A 21,329-nucleotide genomic window follows, 5' to 3' on the forward strand; every position below is an offset into this window, starting at 1 on the left:
TACTCAGCGTCTTGGTCCAGCATGTGTGGAGTGAGTGTTCTGGAGGAGACAGATCAGCACTGCTCGTCTTTTGCTGTCCTGATCAAGCTGGTAAAATCCGTGCAGTCACCGCCGCAGTGTTAGCACATCTGTCCTTCTCCGTGTATTTCCATCCCATGACTTAGGAATTGCCCTGAAGTCCCAGTGGCTGGAGCGACATTGCTATTCATATTGAGTCTAACTCTGCCTCTCTGTCCTCCTCAAGTGTCCTGCCCGGGAAGTAAAACACCTTAGAGCTGTTGTCTGACCCTTTGGGAACAGAGGGAAAAAAGTTTCTATTTGCCCATGTCCGACTTCCTAAGCATTTGTTTTTAGGTGTAAGCATTTTCTCACAGCTGCTACATAGAGTACGATGTTATACCCTTTGACTCCAGGTATTACAAGATGTGATGTCATCATGAAGAATAGGCAAATAGTATCATTTGTTTGTTTGTTTGTTTGTTTTGCAGTTAGAAAGTGCTGACAGTTTTCCAGTAGTGGTCGTCCCCACGAGAAATCTAGTTTGGTCAAGCTCTAAGCACGGGCAAGGGCAGCTCCATGCCTGTTTAGGTGAGCATGCGAGGAGCAGGGGCTAGTGTAGTGGACTGTGCTGAGAATTGATCCTGCACGTCCCAGGCACGGAAGTGTATGGTCTGTTTGCTTTTATCCATGTGGATCCAGCTTGGTGGCGTTGTCCCTCAGAAACCAGAGAAAGCCTTGTGTCACTGACACAAACGCTTCATTAGAAGGCACTAGTTACAGGAGCACTTTCTTTCCTTTGAAGCTGAGTTGATAAACACAAAAGAGATCATTTTCTTTACCATTTGAAGTGTGTCTTCTGTTACACATCCCACGCCCGCCAGTGCTTTCCCACGGAGCCGTGTCTCTATTGCTGTAAAATGTAGGTCTTCCAAAAGCGCATCTGAAAATAGTGTGAGCAAGAGTCATTTTCACTGACAAAGGTAACTATGGAAGAAAGTAAACATCTCCAAGTTCCCACTTACTGGCATGTCGATTTCATGGGAATCGTTTTATTCTTGCTTCCTGCCTGTTACCACGTGGGCTTTCTGAATATACAGTGTGACTCTCCTCCCTGTGGCAAGTTGCTCAGCTTCTCTCAGGCTTTCTGCGGTGGGGGTGGGGCTCAGGGCTCAGATTTATTGATGAGCTCATTCTCTTCCCCTAAGTGGATGAGGCTGTGAAATCAAGAGCCACTTGACAGTGGTCCTTGGCTGGGAGGAAGCTGGCAGCACAGAACATGAGCGGAGCCTGAGCCAGCACAGGAAGGGAGCTAAGTGCACAGCTAATGCAAGTGCCATGGAGGAAATTGACGAATTAAGGAACTAGAGGGCACTCACTACAAAATAATGGCTGAAATTAGACTCGCAAATTTTGTCTTAATAAGGAGATGGGCTAAATATTTCATCTTAAGTTATTCTTCCTTCAAAATGCCATTTACAAATTCCCATCTCAGCTTCTGTTAAAAATATCAGTGCAGAGCCAGGATTCACGGTCTCCTCTATGAACCTCCCTGTTTTCTGTGCAAACGGACAAAGCAATCGCAGTGGCCTGAGGCACAGAGAACAATTCAATGCTACAAGCAGAAATTCTTGGATGATTTCTTTTTTTAATTTTTCAGACCATGATTTTAATCCTCAAAACAATAATCCAGCTTGTCAAAAGAAAATGTGACCCATAAAAATGAACAAACATGTTATAGTCAATTTTTATATTAATAAGTATGAAAGTTGTTTCATCCTAATGGCAAAATAAACCTTGTAAGGACACGGACCCTGCTACCAAGTTTGGGGAACAGGGTGGGATTCAGGTTTACTGGGAGAAACGTAGAGATTACTACCACACAGAATAATGGTAATTTCTGGAAGATAAGCAAAGGTAGATGTGAAAAATCGAGCATGCTGGAGATTGCCCTTAAACATAGCCCCCATGAGGATGAAAGCAGAGAAGTTGCAGGATTTCCCAAATTATCTGTTTTGCCTTTGGTTATCCTTGTGAAAAGATTTCTGCTACTTTTAATTCTGGCATTACAAACTATCTCTGTTAAAAACTAAAATGAGCCAGGTGCTGGTGCCACATAACTTTAATACCAGCACCTGGGAAGCAGAGGCAGGCAGATCTTTTTTTGAGATTGAGGCCAGCCTGGTCTACAGAGTAAGTTCCAGGCTGGGCTACAAAGCTACTCAGAGAAACCCTGTTTCGAAAAACCAAAAAGAAAAAAAAAAAAACAGTGAAATAATAGTGTTCCTTTGAAAATAAAAATACCCTCTTGGTTAAAAATTTCAGAATTAGAAAAATGGATTCTATTGTTAATGATTCTTCAAAGACAGCCTGGTGCTGAAATTCTAATTGGTGTTCTTCCATGGAGTCCTTCTGGACCCCCATTCCATGTATGAATCAATACATTTTGTGTAATGCAGGAAGGTTGCATCCATCTGAAAAGATTCTCTTGTTGAAACCCATCCTTTGTAAAGTCAACCAGCAATAAGACACAATTCTTTCGGTGCTATTCTGAAGTGTAGGTAGGTCTTCCCCTGGCACACTGGTCAGCTGGGGATGACTTACCCAGTGACATAGTGACCTGCACCTTATGTCTTGTTGGCCTCCTTCTGGGATAGTTTGTCAGAAGATGTCATGGAGAGCTCACCAATACAATGTATAAAGGGACATTGGTCAATCACCTTAAGCTCTAGTGATTTTGAGGAAATTGTATATATGCTGAAGCTGACTTTATTTCAAATATATCACATATTTCCATTTTGTTTCCTAGTGTGCTGGGCTGTGTTTTTAGCATGCATACTGTGTTTTCTATTTACATCATTTTTCTTCAGGTAGCTTCTGTTCAGGTTCTCCCCATCTTCTTGTCAGACCTCAGGGAATGCAGTAATCATTATGTCATAGGCTGGGAAGACTTCCCAAGTCTATGGCCACTTTCTATAGTGAGCATGCCTGCAGCTTTTATTCTGCTGCGCACTCACTAGCTGTGACCTTGTAGGTAGTCACCTTGCCTTTGCCCTCAGTGGCTGCTAAATGATACTTTGGACTAGAGGATTTCTGAGCACTGATCCTGGTACTGGAACCTCCGCAGCGCAGATACACACCCTCTTACACCTCATGTTTGCACTGCAGCATCATTGCTCTTTCCTGTGTGACGTGTTAGTCCTCCCCCAACTCGACACGTGAGCCTGTGGTGGACACTACCTAAGCATGTCTTCTGGACAGTTGTCTGTGTCCCATCAGCTCTCCTCTCATCCAGTGACACAGAACAATCACTCATTTGTGAAGAGCAGGTTGTGAATGCAGGAGCAAACTCTACGAGCTTCATGTCTTACTAAGGGATTCTACGCTGTCAGTTTTCTCTGCACTGTCGCTTTTGCTTTTAAGGGATGGCGCTTTAAAACTGTAGGCATGGTTCATCTTAGGATTAACTGAGAACAATGAATAAGTCAGTTCTGGAGAACTAAACCAGTTCTGGAGAACTAACTCCATTTCTCAAATGGAGCATCATGTGGCAATCCATGATGGGCACAATGGTTCCTTTTTGCTGGGCTAGCTATTAGAACTCAGTTGGGGGATTCCTGGTAACTCAGTCATCTCAGCAACTGGTTACTGGTCGTTCTTCCTTTGTGCTTCTTTTCCAAGACAGAGCTCTCTCTAGTCTGCTCCTCCATGAGACTGAACTCTTCCTGTAAAGCAAGTTCAAAGGCCCCTCCACATCCTCTCAGTAGGAGAGGGTTCCAGTGGGGCATGCTTGGTGGCTATGGCAAAGACAACATGTCAGAGTAAATGGCTCACTTCGTGGCTGGGGAACAGAAGAGAGGAAAGGACAGGGTGCACCATCCCTTCAGGGATCATCCCTGGCAAATGAGGGTCTCACAAAGGAGCTATCATTTCCAAATAGTGCCACCTGGAAGACCAGTCCTTTATGGCATGGCCTCCTGTGTGTGCTGGGGGAGGGGAGACATTCAGCATCCAAACTTCCAGAGCCTCACAGAAGGTAGCTTTTGTGATTCCACAGTGCAAACCTGGAATAGAAGTCGTGGAGCTCGGTGGGGAGAATGGAAAAGGGAAATGCAACCTGAGCTAGGGAAAAACCCTATGTGAGGTATGCCCAAGGAGAGCGTGGCTAGCACCAGAAAAGAGGGGCCACCTCAGTGCTTGTGCCCAGGGAAAATGTTTCAAAGGCATTTCAGGAATTGTCAGGATTGCAGTTCTCACAAGCTCAGATGTTTAGAAATGCAGAATTCTTTCAAAGACCTTCCAAGGAAGAATCTTTTTAGAGAAGAGTCCTGGTGTGCCCCCTGGGCCCCAAACTACAGGATTTGTTTCCTTGTATTCAGCCTGAAAGTCCGTGAGGGGGCATTGCAGCTATTTTTGAAGCAGAACCTTGTATGGCTTATATGAACAATAGACCGCGATGATGTATATGCAAGACTAGTTTTGACAACATGGTATACGGATCTTGGTATCTGGTACTGAAATTTCAAAAGACAGCCTAAGGCTGGGCAGTGGTGGCGCACGCCTTTAATCCCAGCACTCGGGAGGCAGAGGCAGGCGGATCTCTGTGAGTTCGAGACCAGCCTGGTCTACAAGAGCTAGTTCCAGGACAGGCTCCAAAACCACAGAGAAACCCTGTCTTGAAAAACCAAAAAAAAAAAAAAAACCAGCCTAAAAGCTCCGCAGTACATAAACCAGAGTTCTGCCATCAACCATCATAGGGTGGTGTATGAAGGTGACGTCAAAGCTTCAGTAGAGACTTTGGAAGTTAGGCTTCCAGGAACAAGGATTGCATGCTGAGAGAAGCTACAGGCATTGTGCAAAATGAGCTTGACAGAGAGGCCACATGCACAGCAGCCTGCAGAGTGACAAGGTAGGGATACCCAAGCCCTCGGCAGACCTTGCCCAAGTGCACCTTGGGATGTTGTATTCCACCATTGTATCTTAAGCAGATATTTCTTTTATACTTTCTGCAGTTGCTCACAGCTGAGTTTGCTTTGAATCCCCAAAGCGACTTCGGGCTGCTGAGCAAGGCTGCAACAAATCAAACCTTAGCAAGTCTTAAAGATGGGCTTGGTGCATTTCAAACCGTGAAATGGGCATGCAGCTTTGGGGGATGGGGACAGGATGCTGAGTTTTGGTGTTGAATAACTATCATTCAGTGTTAAATTCGTTTCAAGATTTGATTCCAGGGTAGTACTGCCAGGTCAGATGTGGAGCCTCGAGGGAGGGCTTCAGGCCATTGGAGAGTATGCTCTGTAGGGGACTGCAGGACCTCGATCCCATCCTCTCTATGTAGTTGTTTGTTTTTCTGCTTTCTGGCCAGAAAGTGTCCTTCTTCATTCCATGCCTCACTTCCTGTTCCACCTTGTCATCCTGCACCTTTGTCAGAGATCTAAAAGCAGCAAGTTCCTCCAGTCATAGGCTCAGGCATCTTCAGCTTCCCCCCAAAAGTCTTCTCCTTTGTAAGTTAATAGCCTCAAGTATTTTGCCTTTATGATTTAGATGACTAATACAGATATTAGATTGTTAAAAATCCACTGTTTCTTCTCTGTACCCACATGCTTTACTTCCGCACCGTATGTGTGGGTGTTTTCCCACATCAAGCGCTTTTCCAGTTCTCTGCAGACACAGTGACTGGGTGCCTCCTGGCTCAATTCAATTCTGACACTCCCCGAGTGGACCTACGTGAGTCGACATTGGGTCAGGTTAAGGTTTAGACCTATGAGACTGTCCCAAACTTGGCTGTCGGTCACCAATCGTAAGTCCAAGTTGAATTCCCTCTAATGTATTTGACAGCTGTTGATCAGAGATTTCCAAGCCCTTTCCTGAGATTGCACCTCAGGAATTTACAATAATGACTCATAAACTCAGGAAATACCTTAATTGCATTTGAATTGGTGGGCTATAAGACATGATGTAGGGATAGCCAATGTAAAAGACCAAAAAGGTGCCTCTGAGGGCCACTCCAGAGTTCTCTGAGCTCTTTCCTCTTAGGTTTCAATAGAGGTCTCATTGTGTGGAGGTGATTATCTTAATTGGTCCTTAGTAGTCAGGTGAGCCTTCAACTCCTCTTCCTCACTGAAGATCAAAGGGAGGGGATGCAATTTTATGTCCTCTAACTATGTACTTGGTTCTTGTGGAAGCAGTATCATCTTGATGCTACCCAAGGATCCCCGCAGATCTCAGTCTTCTCATTAATATACAGAAAGATGCTTGTGACTCTTAGAGATGCTTATTTCTTTTAGAGAGCCCGATAGCTTTAAGAGACATATGCCCAGAAATGGGAACAGACATGAGGCACCTACATTCCTGGTTATGTCACCGGTGCTCACTGCAGAGCAGTGAGGTCAGAATTATTATCTCTGTTTGTCCTTCAGCTGAGGATACCAAGGTTTTGAAGGTCAAGCATATTCCTGAGGTTAAACAGAAAGGGTTAAATAACTAAATAATTAGAACTGTCATCAAGGCCTAACCCCTCTTCAACAGCAGATGGAGAATACAGGACCCGTCACACACGTGTGTGTGCCCAAAGCCATCTGCACACATTTCACAAATACTGTCTTCATGATGTGCTCCAAACACAGCTTGGCTTCCAGAGCTGCAAGGGAAAAATACCGTGCGGCTTTTTCAGGTGCAGTGGCTCCCTGGAAAAATACTGACCTTGTGTTGAATTTTGTGGCGTTGTAATGGGAGGAGAAGGCACTTTCCAAAGAACATTATGGGCTGTTGCCTTCAAGCTCTGTGAATCTTGCTTTGTAGCGTCTCCTGCCCCCTCCCTGCCTTGACACAGAGCTACTTGGATGAGCACAGCTGAGATTCCTTCTGTCCCCTCAGCCTACTCTTTACCTGACATCCGTCCTACCTCGGCAGCACGTCTGTCCCAGGCACTCAGCTCCCTTTCTCTTATGACAGAAGCTACAGCACTGTCTTCCAAGATCGCTCCCTCACTACTAGAAACCAGCGTTGTCTTCCCTTCCCACTTTCCTGGCTCTGAAACACTCTGAAGCTTTTTGCTTCCCATGGAGGGTGTGGAAAAGGGCGGTCACATTTAGCATCATTGGCTCCATTCAACAATGTGTTCATTGTTTCTAAGTTTTAAGTGCTCTTATTTTACTATTGTCGGTGTAACTCCAATTCTTCCAAGCATAGGAATTTTTTTTCTTTTCCCCAGAGAAGTTTGTTGGAGACAAAATTATCCTTTAATGGGGACACAACTTACTGGAAACCAATAATAGGGTTATTTGATTTTCAGAAAAAGATCAACAGTGCTTTCTCTCTTTGTGAAACCACTAGTTCGTTCTGGGCTCTTTCCTCTGAGGATCTAAGTGGAAGGACCTTCCAGGGAGCGTGCCCCCCACATTTGTTGATGAATAAATGGCTTGCTTAATAGACTGGTAATAGGTGAGTCACCAGGCAAAAGGGTTCAGATTTATTTTGTTCTGTAAAATTCATTACTTTGGAGAGCTTGTCAAGATAATCAAAGCTTTCATAGGAAATAATACACTACTCCCTCACTTGCAGCCAAAGCCACAGCTTAAGAGCCCTCCCGCAATGTCTCCTTTGGCATTGATGGCACAGGTGGTTTCTGTTGCTTCGATGCCAGCTCCCTGGGTTGACGAGAAATAACTATGGCTGAATTAGAACAAATGCACTTTAAGCTTCCCCAGGACATCCAAGGTCTAGACACAGTAATTGTGAAGTAATAGACAGGGTTGGGCTTCTTGAACTTGCTACTATTGATGGTTTGGTTTTGCTGAGGAGTGTGCCTTGGATGTCACACAGTGTTTAGCAGTATTCACAGATGGTAGTGGAACCATTTGTAAAAATGGCAACCAATTATTGAATAAACTTGGGCTTTAGGGCGGAGCTGAGGGAAAATATCATGTGTGTCTAAGAAAGAGTGGGCTAGGAGCTACAGTGACTTTGGAGATACTTTCATTCTGTCTGTCCAGTTAAGATAAAACCAAGCTTTGCTCCATGGCCCAGTGTGTCTAAGTTCTGATGTCACTCTGTGTCGGGTTACTCAGTTCCAAGGTCTCAGCATCAATAAGTTATAGTCCCAGCTGTGAGAGCTCATGATGATGTCGGGGGAGCAGACATATAGAGGGACAATCATGGGTCAGTGGGAATTACAGGGACATACTTCATCCTGTTGTTGATGCCATAGAGATCAATTTCTACAGTCATATTTCTGAATGTACCTTTTACCATTGAGTTGGGTCCTTTGGAGTCTTGTAGGCACAGGCTTGTTTTAAATGGGAAACCCATGCATATATCCTTTGTGGTGCTTGTTTAGGCTGATGGTTTCAGCTGAGACCTGTATATTCAGATTCTCCCTGCCATTTACAGAAAGAATTACTTCCACCAGGAAGTGGTTCTGGTTTGTCATAGCTGGAATTGTCATCTACTCAATGCCCACTGGGAAGGACACAGTCTTTTTTCATAGTTCGTGACTCTAGGACACAATGTATGGCTCAGTTCCATTTCTCATCCAGTAGGAATATTGCTCACGTGCACTGTACATTGATGGCAGAAATCAAATGTTATACTAGATTTTTTCACTAAAGGAGTTGCTATTTGAATATTTCTATAGACTTGCAGAGTGAAGCAGGTGAGAGAACTCACAGGTCTCAACAAAGGCAAGCAAAGGTCAAATTTGAAAACAAAAAGCTGAGAAGTGTTTGTACCTCAGAGGGACATTGTTCTTTCTTCCTCATCTCTCCCTTCTAATGTTTTAAACCTCTATATCACACTTACTTTCCTGTATCCCTGTGTCTTGGGATTACCGGGTCTCCTAGCAGTCATTGGCCATGGGGCCTTCACTCTCACTGCATGGTCGGGGCTCTGTCTGGGAGCTGAGCATCTCATTGCAGCAGCAGCCTGCACTCTTGCAAGACCATCAGATTCGTGGGTTCGCAATTCTCGTGTGAGCAAGTGGTGTAACATTTAAGTGAGGGGAAGATGCCCTTGAGGAATAGCTTCTGTCTGTTTTACTTTACTGGAGGGGCAATGAAAAGGTCAAATGATTCCAGAGAGGTGTTCATCTACTTTATTAACGTGTTTCCCAAGTAAAGGATAAAATAGGGCATCAGCCTTCCTTCTTCTTGCACTCCTTACAAGGGTGCAATGAGTCACCATTTTGCACATTGGAGGTTACAGTACTTGTGTTGGTGAAAGAGATTCCTTTGGACTTCAGCTAACGTGATATATGACATCATATGGTGATGAGAACTTTGAACCAGGAAGCCGAATGGTGCAGCCATACACAGGCACAGCAGCGGCATTCTCTACCAGATGTTTCTTGAAAACAGAGGATTTGGGAATTTTCTTTTCTCAAGGAAGATGTGTATGAGGGCTGTTTGTTCTTTGAAAAAAAAATAGCTAAATGTAGCTTCTCCCTTCTGCGTGCATATGCATATGTGTGTGTGAATATGATGAGTGTGTATGATTTTACTTAACCTTTACCGCAACCATATTAAATAAGTGTTGCTCTTTTGTTTTATGTTTTTTTTTTTTCTTTTTGGCATTGGGATTGAACTCTAGATGTTATGTATGTTAGATAAGAACTCTAACACTGAGCCACACCAGCCTGTACTATTAGTTCACTTTAAGCATGAGTAAGATAAGGTCCTTCGTTTTATGTTTTAAGGCTCTAAATTTATTTCAGAACTCTAAATTTTAGTTTTATCAGAGATATGACTTACATACCATGTAATTCATTTATTTTGAGTGTATACTACAGGGGTCTTTAGGGTTTAAACTTCTGTCACCCACGAAGCATCTCTAGAGTTTTTAAGTATTTTATTTGTTTGTTTGTTTGTCTGGTTTGTTTTAATTGTTACAAAATTCTTAAAATGTAGGGAAAAGGAGATGTGGAATAAAGGTCAGATTAAGCCATAAATTAGTAAATTCCTTGTGGTGAAGCAAATGAGTCATGGCCTGGAATCCTAAGCAAAGACAGCAAAGAGAGGGGTCGTGAAATTGTACAGCTCAAATCAGTCGGTGAAATGCTAGGAACTTTCTGTTCTGAGTCTCAGCGTGTTCTTACTGTGGAATCTCAGCATGTTCTCACCATGGAATCTTAGCATGTTCTCACCATGAGTCTCAGCATGTTCTCACCATGGAATCTTAGCATGTTCTCACCATGAATCTCAGCATGTTCTCACCATGAGTCTCAGCATGTTCTCACCATGAGTCTCAGCATGTTCTCACCATGAGTCTCAGCATGTTCTCACCATGAGTCTCAGCATGTTCTCACCATGAATCTCTGCAAGTTCTTACCATGAATCCCAACAAGTTCTCACCATGAGTCAGTCTCAGTATGTTCTCATCATAAGTCTCAGAATATTTCACCATCAATCTCAACATGTTCTCACCACAACTGGAAGAAGAAACTGACCCATGTCAGCTGTCTAAGAGACTGTCTTTATCTTGCATTCAATTCTGAGGTCTCAAGAGTTTTGACTGGGCTATGTAACTGTGGCCAGCTTTTGTACTTTGGAGCTAGAGAATTTGTTTCAGGTTGTGCCTCTATCACCTGACTAAAAATTTGAAGCTCCTTTCCTCACAGTGTCTCTTCCACTGGCCCAGGTCCACCCACATAGCCTGAGCCAGTTTGAAGGAAGTCAGATTTGTTAACTGCTGCGGTTTCTAAAACCTAGGAAATTCACATTGGCTACACAGGGACAGTCTTTTTGGGGGTAGACACAGGCTCATTCTTGTCCTGTGCTGTTGGTCAAAATGTGTTCCCTTACTGACAGGGATAGAGAAATGATTGCCACTCCATGGCTGAAGAGCCATGTGACAGAAGAGCACTTGGGTTGGGATACACCATTTTTTGTTTATCCTTGGAAGAAAGAGAAGGGGCAAGGTTGATCTAAGCAGGAGGCGTCTCTGAGTCAGAGCCATGGCGTTGTGGTGCTTTTGTGATGCTCCGTGCGTTGTGGTAAAGACCCAAGCTGTGATTGATGGTGGAAACCCTCCAGCACTTTCCTCCTTACTTCCTACTTTCTAGCAAGAAACCTTATTGTTTTCCCACCAGTATCCTTCCAAATATGTCACCCTTCCCACAAGACTACAGGGACTTCTTCACCAAACTCTCTTACTCATCCTCCTAAGGTGATTCAGGTTACTTTTTCTGGAAGCTTCCCCTCCCTGATGGCCACATAAAAGGAAATATGTCTCCTTGCTAAGTATCATATTCATCTTCTCCATGAGTACACCTAGGCTTATGATCTCCTGAGAATAGGAATTTTTCACAAAGTTAGTAATTTCTATACAAACTACATATGCCAGGCAATTGACAAATGCACTTTGAATGGATGCTTATGTTTTGGTCCTAAAAAGGTGTAAGAGGTGTGTGTGTGTGTGTATGAAAATTCTATGTGTCCTTTTACATTGGTGGTGTCAAGCCATAGTGTGACTTCTCAAACCTGAAACTAAAGCAAAGTCCAGTTGCATGCAGTAGATGCTACAGAATCACCCCCCCCCCATCTTACAGACTGTGTCTTTCCTCAGGGCTCAGCCTCTCTGTGGTCTTCTCCCATTGACCCAGTCCCCAGCCCTCTCTTTAGGGAAGCAGAGCTCATTATAATGACGTAAGCGTAGAGTTTTTCTGAGATAACTGTCTTAGTTCTTAGTTCCCTTTTATTTAGTGATTTGATATAACAAAATGCCTAAGGTTGAGTGCTTTATTAAGAAAATATTGAACTCACAGTTTTGGAGGTTGACGCTCTGGATCAGGTGGCCCTATCTTTTCGTCCTCTTGAGAGTCCCTCCAGGTAAATGGCATCATATTATCAGGAGCATTTACAGAGGAGATCGCAGGGCCAGGCTTCCTCTTCTTATAACTGCTCTCACTCAGGAGAACTTGCTGGGTAAGACATGCATTACTCCTCTGGGAATATAGCTTCCTTTTTACAAAGGGCTTTAATATGTATTTTTGACATTACAATGCAGTGACATCATTTCTCCCTTCCACTCCCTCCCTCCAAACCCTTCCATACATCCCTCCTTACTTTCTTTCAAATTTGTGGCCTCTTTTTAAGTTGTTGTTATATACTACATGTATGTGTATATACATACATATTCCTAAGTACATAATTACACACTGCTCAGTCTTTCTCTTATAAAATTTCTAGCATATGAAAACCGTATCCAAACTGTGCCAATTGCAATTATCAAGTGCCATTCACATAGAATGCCACTGAGGTCTCAATGAGATGCAGTACTTGGTTTGGGGGCCACTTCTTAGCCTCCAATCGTTGTCCTACCACATTATGTTGCCTTTCCATGGGCAAGAGACGAAAGCATGGTAAAAATCCCACAGAAGCGGCTGCCTGCCTTCTGCTGTCACTCCTCATTACCAAGGGCACCGCTCTGCCCACTAACAGAATTCTCAGTGCACATTCTGCATGAACTGCGATGATAAGGCAGCTGCCAGCAGTGGAAATTCTGTGGAAAAGCAAATTTGGAAACACTGAAAATTGTAATAGTCTCCTTTAGCAGAGACAGTTCTTGCATCTTTGTGGGGAGAAGAACTCAGCCAGCTATAGTCTTACATGTTATTTAGGGCTCCTGGGTGCCCAGCATAATTGGGTCTTTATTTAAAGGAGTAATAAGACAAGCACGCACCACGAACCGGCACACACCTTTAAATCATGTGTGGCGAGATCAAGGCTACTGATATTAGACAGATGTAACATGATATAAAAAATTAGGAAGGGAGGGAAAATGTAGCACAAGATTTTAAGAACTGAAATATATATATATTTGATACATAGGACCTTGCCCAGTGTATGAAAATCTAAAAATTATCTGGAGAATCAAGTGAGAAATATGAGCTATGGATATTTCTTTGGGAATTAGGAGAAAATAATGGAGAAATACATATGCTTTTTCTTAACAAGCTTCCAAATTGTGGCTAAAGGACCCTTCACCTATTCTCAGATAATTGGCCTGTAAATTAAGGTCAAATTTCCTTGGGGGTAACTGTGGGTAGACCCCACCCTGAAGGGCTCATTTGATCCCTGCAATAGTTGTTCTGGTCTCTGGTTCTTCACAGATGCTCCCTGGGTAGCACCCTCTCTGATCCAAGTCCCCATCCTCTGCTTGCCTTGACTCATTTCATAACCCAACCTCTATCTCTCACTGATTCTGCCTTCTTCTAGGGTTGAATTTGGAACTTTTCAGGCTTACAAATTTCCTTTGTCCTCTTCCATTTTGTGTGTCTCCTCTGCATATGATTTGAGCCAGATTCCTTCCTGTCCTTATCTATTCTGCTCTGAGTTTTCCAGGTATCTGGAAGACAATGTCTCTTTGGCTTTCTGAATACTATCCAATAGAGTGGAGCTCTCATATCTGGGACACTTGAGTAACCTGTTCCCCTCTTGCTTTATTTTTCTGATCATATGACTTGGGTCTAGGCATTTTAGTTAAATAAAGTGACAGTTTACAGCCAGGACACTGTCTGTCAGTTGCATGACTTTCTAGTAGCCAAGAGATTAGAATGAAGACAGTTTTCACATAGGAAAGTAGGCTCAGAGATTTTCCAGCTGTCTGGTTCTTAGAGAAATTTCAACCCAATCAGAGATTTGGAGCTTTGATTTTCTCTTGTTATCCAAGAGAATAAAAATTGGAATGATGGGTACTTCTTGACAGATGATCATTTTAAATGAGTAAATATATGATAAATAGCAAAGAAACAGTCTAACTGATAACATTTCAAATCCATTTTATCTAGAATTTAAATTTGAAAGAAATAACTACCTAAAAACAGTACATCTCAATCTTTAACTGTAAATCACTTGAGTCTTTAATTTCTTTGAGGAATAGCGTGGAAGGCATGTTTAAACACTTTGGTTCAGAGATGAGTGTGGTGCACTAGTGCCCAAGACACTAAGGCAGGAGGATTTAGGGAGAAGAACTAGTCTGAGATGCATAACAGGTTCACGGGGTAGCCTGGACTACATAACCTATCAAGCTATCCATGCATTCCTCTTCTCCATGTGCCAGTTTTGAGAAAGTAATTCCCCCCCCCCCATGGCATCTGTCTGTTTCATACATAGTATGAAATTGACTGAAAAGAAGCCAATGATTGCAAGTTGCTGTTAACTTTTCCAAAAGTATAGTTATGTTTTCTGATCATTTTCTAGAAGTTGCTCAGGTTTCAGCTTTCTTTTGTCTGATTTTATTTCAGCTTTGAAAAGTTAATACTTTTCTAGCAGAGAAGACCTGGTTCAATCCATGAAGCCACTTCTATCTTGCAGCCTATTAAAAACTCTATGACAAATAGAACCTATAATCAAGGGGACATTGCATCTTCCTGTCACTCTGATTCCACGGTAGCAAGTTCTCTGCCCGTGTTTTCAATCCTGACTCTAAGACTGCAGTCGAAACACCACGCCAAGGTGATTGAAAATAGGTACCATCTAAACCCCTTAGGAACAGATGTTCTCTCGAGCAGCCCTGCGAATAACCCCACCTGTCACTGACTACAGGCCCATGAGCTTATGATTTATATCTGGCCTTCCTTGTAGAAACAAAGATGACACAGTACTTGGGACCCAGTGATTTAATGCTTACCAAACGGGACTGTGCTCTCCAAGTCCAGGCTGCTTTTCTCTGAGCACATGTTATTCTCCAGGAGCAACCTGGCCTCTTAACTTAGAAAATGCCTTAACTCTTTTAGATAACAGGACGGAGACACATCTCTTAAGTGGTTTCCTAGACAACAAACATGTTTTGCTGGTTGGAAGTCATTTCTACAGAAGGAAACTTTAGACCTTGTTTTGCTACCCCAGTCTTGCATATGTCACATCCTTGAAGATGGTATCACCTTGATGCTGCTGCCAGGTCCATCAGCTTGAGATGTAGCCAGGCCTTACAGGGTCCCAGATATGTAAAGGTCTCTGTGCTGATCACGGGGAAACACTGGCCCAGGCAATCCCTTTCATGGGCCACGGACCCTCTTGAGCTGCATTTGGTGAGAGGAAGGATGCTCTTGAGACGCATGTCCTACTGTTCCTGTGAAGATCGGGGTGTTTTTCTTTAAGAACTGCAACCCTCTTTTCAGCGTGCACCTAGACTGCAAACTTTAACTTCTTTAAGCCATTCTCTTCCTCAGTAATCTGAACATTTTCAATATCTATCTGTTCAATATTTATTCTTTTTTACTACAGAACGGATAAGAGCCATAAAAACTCATCAGCTATGCTCAAACCTGAAATGTTCTGCTGATTTGAAATGTCCTCCAGCAAACAGATTAGTTCATCATCTTTAAATTCAACTACACTCATCTTCTCAGGACACTGGCAGAATGAAGACAAGTTCTTGGTCAAAATATCACACATAGCCTCCTAGTTCAGTTCCTCCCAAAGCTCATGAACTCGGGGGCCTCTGCTATGCACATTTCTTTTAGGATCCTTGTCCTCCAAGCCCCCACCGGAATAACCAACCATGTTCGGGTGGCAGCATGCAAAGGGGTTTGAAGCCCAAACTGCCAAGCTCGTTCACATTTCATTCACAGAATAGTTGTAGAGGCCTAGAGACCTCGTGCTCAGTGAGGTTTATCACAATAACGATGCCACTGCTGGCATCAATTTTATGTCTTAATTATTTTCCCTGCTCCTGTAATAAAATATCCTGTCAAAAGCAACTTAAGGGTGAAAAGGTTTATTCTGACACACACTGTGCAGACACGTGAGGTAGCTGATCACATGGCTTCTGCAGTTAAGAATCAGAGAATGACAAATTAATGTACTCAGCTAGGTTTTTCCTTTCTATTCTGTCAAAGACCCAAGAGCAGGGAATTGGTGACTCGCCCACCATAGTTAACCTAATCAATGTAATCCCTCACAGACATGACCAAAGACTAACCTAATCAATATAATCCTTCACAGTCAGGTCCAGAGGCTTCTCCTAAGTGATTATCAATCCTGTCAAGTTAGTAATCAATATTAAGTATCTTGTCATTTCTGCCCACATATACTTCTCTTTAAAGCGATGATGCTGCTCTCACAGAGTTGCTATGGTAATTCAGTGAATTAATGCAAGATGACAGCCACATGTTGTCCTAGATGAATGGAAGTTATTATTACTAAGTTGTCTCCAGGACATTAAGTGAGGGTAAACATCCAACAGAGGACCTTCTTGGTTCCAATTCTTAAAGAAATAGTAGTTTGTTGTATAGATACAAATAGTTTTAAAGACTACTGTAAATCAAGTCTCATGGACTAAAAATAAAATAACATTAAGTATGGGAAACCATACTTAATTTAGGGACTGGTGTATCATCTTTCTACACATCAATGGCATGAGGTCAGTAAAAATCACGAGAGAGAGAGAGAGAGAGAGAGAGAGAGAGAGAGAGAGAGAGAGAGGATGGGAGGAAGAGAGGGAGAGGAGAGAGGGACAAAGGGAGCATATGAGAAAAACATCCTTTTGAGACAAGGTCTCATTATGTAGTCCTAGTTATTCCAGAAGTTACTCAGCATACCAGGTTGGCTCAGTTTTATGGCAGTTTCCCTCCTTCTCTGAGTTCTGGGATTTCAGGCATGCACTACTATGGTATCTCCAGAGGAGACAGTTATTTTCACCATTGAAAATTAGCTCAAGTTTCAAATGTTTCCCAAACTGAAGTTTAGTCCTTAGATACCATGAGGTGGAAAGACAGGCCCCAAGATGGTCATCATCATCTACTTTTTTATTGTCTCGTGGTCTCTGAGCTGGAAACTATGGATACTCTCCTACTTCTGAGAGTAACGATGTTGGCTGAATTCCCTACCAGAGAATCTAGATCTATTATTCCTATGGGAGAAATGAGGCAACTCTCTCCCCTTTTGTAGTTAACTCTAGAAATATGAGGGAGTTTCAAGGGAGAGCAAAGGAACTACCAAGTTGATGTTCCTATATCGAAAGAAGCCCCTATACGCATGACCACATTCCAGAACTCTGCCTTTGACAGTGTTTGTCCTCACTAGCTATCCAGTAAAGGGATGTGATATTTAGCGCTCATCAGCACATGAAGAACATAAACGTACTGGAAAGTTTGTGTTGTTAATGGAGAAAGTTGAGTTATTCACAGAGTGATACCAGAAAATTACAGAGGATTCCTTATAGACTATATATGGTTTATCCTTCTTTAAATTTGAAAAATCCCAGGAAACTTCTGTTATAACAGCACATAATTGACCCTCCCAGTGCAGTGTGATCAATTTTCTTCCCTGTGGTTGCTCTCATGAGCCTACACATGTTCCTTCAACCTACAGGCATCCACACAGTAAGCCACCTTAAATTTGGCCTCAACCAGACAAGCGTGACGCATCCGTATTTCTTGCTCCTGGAAGTGTCCCTTTCTCATTTGGCTTCTCTGCCAGTGAGGGGCATATCTCCTAGGTTAGAAGTTTGACCTGCAGACAAGGTCTAACCAAAACTGAGTATAATGACTTACCTGACGCTCAACTCTTCAACTTAAAAATTCCACTCTCCTGTTACACAGATTATTTGAAAAAGAACAATATAGACCAGTGTAAAATAACATACTCGCTGAATCCTATTCATGCATTTTTGATTATCCAGGAGTCCTGTAAGTCCTTTCTCCTTGGTATATGAACCTCCAGATGAAAATTAAGTACACACACAGAAACACAGACACACATACATACACACACACACAGACACATCACCACCACCAGACGCATGCACACACACACACACACACACACACCACCACCACCACCACCACGACCACCATCACCACCACCACCGTTGCTCTGTGAACTTAAAAGCATGAGTTACTTTAGAGCCAATTGTGTGGTCAGGAGTCTGTGCAGCAAGAGAACTGTGACTTCAGTGCTCTGATAAAGGACTTGTCTGACAAGCAAACCCCCAAATGTATGCTTTGTTTTATGTTTTGTTTCTGTTTACCCAGAGGGATGGGTTCAGGGGAAGATCCTACATGTAGATGTGGCCACCTCCATTTAGGATGCATGGCGGCTTTCTGTGCTGCTTCCTGTGCTGCTGTACTTAAGGCAAATTCTAACATAAACCCACGGTAAACAAGAACCAGTTACCCTGCCGCTTTCCAGGTGACAACAAGCTGGAGATGCTTTGCCATTAAATCCCTAGCAGGGGGGATCAATGTGTTTCTAATCACATCAGGAAGCTAAGGGAAAAAGCAAAAATGCACTTGAAATGCAACCCCGTTAACTTATAAAGAGGAAATAACACACAATAGTTTATTATTATTTTCATATGTGTTAGCTATAAAAGGAAAGCCCACACTCAAATGAAGAATTCATTTATCAGGGTGAACAGTTGTTCACTGTCGGTTCATTCTGTCCTCTGTTACGTAAATGACTATAGAGTACTATCTTAAATGTATGTTGATATTTAACCCATAATACCAGAGAATTCAGTAATATATATGTAAATACTGGAGGTTAAGTTCCAATTTAAAATATTACAAGTGGATTATTTGGTTGTCTGCTGATGAGATATCTGTGAAAAAGGGGAGGAGAGAAGAGAGAATACAGAGGGAAATTACAAGTGAGGCCGATTTGCTGTTTAGAGACAGGTATATGCAGACAGAGGTAAGTATGAGTTTTAAGAAAACTCAGATTTATTTAATGGACATTAAATAAAGGTTGAGCTCCTTTGGGAAAGGTTCTTTAATGAGCCCAAAGTGACAAGAGCCAGGCCTTTCCTCCACAGACTGAGGAGATTCTTACGCGTTTTATTGCTTCTGGGTCAACCATTTTCTTGTCTTGTGTGTTTCTCAAGCATATACAAGTGAGAACGTGATTAACTGATCTTCTCAATCTAATAGGACCACTGCAGGATATTGCCAGGCCCTGTAATTCCTCTGAAATACTGATACTTAGGCTCTACTAAGTCACTCTTCATTGAATACTGTGTGCTGCTTTGCTTCCCAGTGTTTCTAAGATCTGCCATTGGTATACAAATTCTAAATCTTGATAAGAATGCTCCATGGCTTACCCACTGCTAGTAAGAGCAATTATGTCTGAGAACGTGAGCTACCCCATTAACAGATAAGAGCAGATTTGTGACTCCTGTATGATTACTTTCTGTTACTTTCAATTACGATTTTCACTGATGATCACATATACTTTGCTATTTTTACATTCTTCTACAAGAACAAGAAAGAATTTTTTTTTCCTTTCTTTAAAACCAAATCTGCGAAGGAGCAAAGAGCATGAGACAGAGGAATCCTCATTGTGTATTGTCAGAAGGTATTTATTTTCATGTGGGTATGTGATTTCCAGATACCAAGTGTTCTTGACCCATTCACACTCAGTATTATTATCTGGACTAAAACCACATTACACTTTGAGAATGGCAAATTAATGACAAGAATGGAGTCAAAGACAATTCATTAATCATTTCTGCAGTCTATTTTTTCTATCCTGGGTATGATGGAGAAACTCATTTGGGGGACGATCAAATTGGAAGGGGTCTGGCGTTATGTCGAGCAACACAAAGAATGTGATTTTGTAAATTTTGTCTGAGTCTGCACGGCGCCTCTCTCTTACATGCCTCTGTTTCTCTTCTAGTGGCAGAGCATTTCTATAACACTGGTTGAGAAAGTTCAGATGATTGCTGTAATCCTAGGATCCCTGTTCTTAATAGCGAGTGTGACTTGGCTCCTCTGGTCAGCCTTCAGCCCCTATGCAGTGTGGCAGAGGAAGGACATCCTTTTTCAAATCTGCTATGGAATGTATGGTTTTATGGATCTAGTGTGCATAGGTAAGACCACGGTGTTCAATGTTCACAACCTGTCCGTAACGCCTCTCTTTCAGCACCTGCACTTTTGCCAGCGCGTCTAATATATGCAGAATGTTGCCGTATAAATTATCTTGACTTCCGGTTAAAGGTTTGGGGCAGGAAGAGGAGGTTGCCACAACTTGGTTGCTTCCAGGGTAGTTTGAAAAGGGGAAAAAAAAAGCAGGGTAGTGTTCACTGAATGTGGCATATTTTTCAACTAAAAAGAAGATGGAGTGGCTGCGGAAATTAATAGGTGGGGGATGGGCAGTAATGTTAGGATTGCCACTTGTTTCCAGGAAGCAAGAACAAACCGGTGCCCTTTCAAAAGCTGAGGAAGAATGGCCAGTGCTAACGGCAATATTGTGTGTTTGTAGAGATGACTGTTCCCTAAAAATCCTGCTTCATAACTGGTGCTCAGATTCCTTTGGGAACATAAATGGCCCCTCGGAAAGTTGAGGGCATGGGGACATTTTCCTTGTTCATTTTTTTTTCTTATTGTGCTTAATGAATTCAGTGTCTAAGAAGAGGGAAAGCTTCCTCCTTTCCCTAAGTGTAGCTCAGTCAGACTTCACTGGAAGGTTAGGCTATGGTTCACCGGACCACTCACCAGAAGTTGACTTAGGCAACGTTGTATGGTGTGTGTGTGTGCGAGGTGTCCTTGCAGGCACTGTGAGAGTGACAGCTGGTGGGGATGCCATGAGGCTGTCCGGAGAAAGACATTCAGGAAAATTTGCCAGCTTTGAGTTGGTTCACAGCCTCCTGGGTCATGAAAAGAACCAAATGGAAAGGTAGCCATGATTGAAAGCAACAGTTTGCTCCAAATGTGGTCCCCAGACCACTGGCAAGAGTGGCATCCTGTCACTGATTAGAAATGCTGATCCACCAGGCCCACCCCCGACCTACTGAACCAGAAACCGGACAGTGGAGCTGGCCTCTGAGTTGTCCACATTTTCTGCAGTGGTGAGGATTTTGGGAAGTCCTCGGGAAATGATGCCTGGGTGATCAGATGACTTGGTTTCCAATCCTGGCCTTTACTCGAGGCTCTCTCTTTCCACCCACAAAATGGAACAACAATTTCCACCATGCAAATCTAAATGAAGGCAGCAGCGACTGTGAAGAACCCATGGTTAGTAGGCAATGGCAGATGGGATATGTAAACACTAGTCAGAAACACCCAAGTTACTCTCGGCCGCTTGAATTAATGTCTGTACTTAAGAGAGTCTAAAGTTAACAAGGAATTTTCATACCCTCTGTTGTTTTATAAAAGGAAGCTTATACACACTTAAAATGTAACCATTCCCGCTTTCCTTCCTTCCTTTCTTCCCTTGTCACTAATACAAGACTAACGAGAAAGGAAATGATGAAAGTTAAGTCTCAAAGGAGAAATGAAGGAGGCAAATGTTGTGAAGACGGTAATCTAAGCACAGGCTTCCTGGATAATTAGTCTGATCACACACAGGAGTGCACTCTACCGTGAATGTGCTAATGCCCAAGCAAGTGCTTGAAAATTC

The 21,329-nt window shown here is 42.7% G+C and overlaps 1 protein-coding gene across 1 annotated transcript in view; it reads left to right on the top strand.

Moving 5' to 3' along the window:
* The window catches only part of Marchf11 (membrane associated ring-CH-type finger 11), an 89,047-nt gene that overhangs the window by 50,066 nt on the left and 17,652 nt on the right, over positions 1–21,329 (top strand). Inside the window, exon 3 of the mRNA XM_050120487.1 lies at positions 19,608–19,800. Within this exon, the coding sequence (XP_049976444.1) occupies positions 19,608–19,800 (193 nt within the window). The remainder of the gene's footprint in view (positions 1–19,607; positions 19,801–21,329) is intronic.

This window comes from Alexandromys fortis, unplaced genomic scaffold (assembly GCF_014885135.2).
Source record: "Alexandromys fortis isolate MF-2015 unplaced genomic scaffold, M_Fortis_MF-2015_v1.1 scaffold_191, whole genome shotgun sequence".
NCBI classification, from domain to species: domain Eukaryota; kingdom Metazoa; phylum Chordata; class Mammalia; order Rodentia; family Cricetidae; genus Alexandromys; species Alexandromys fortis.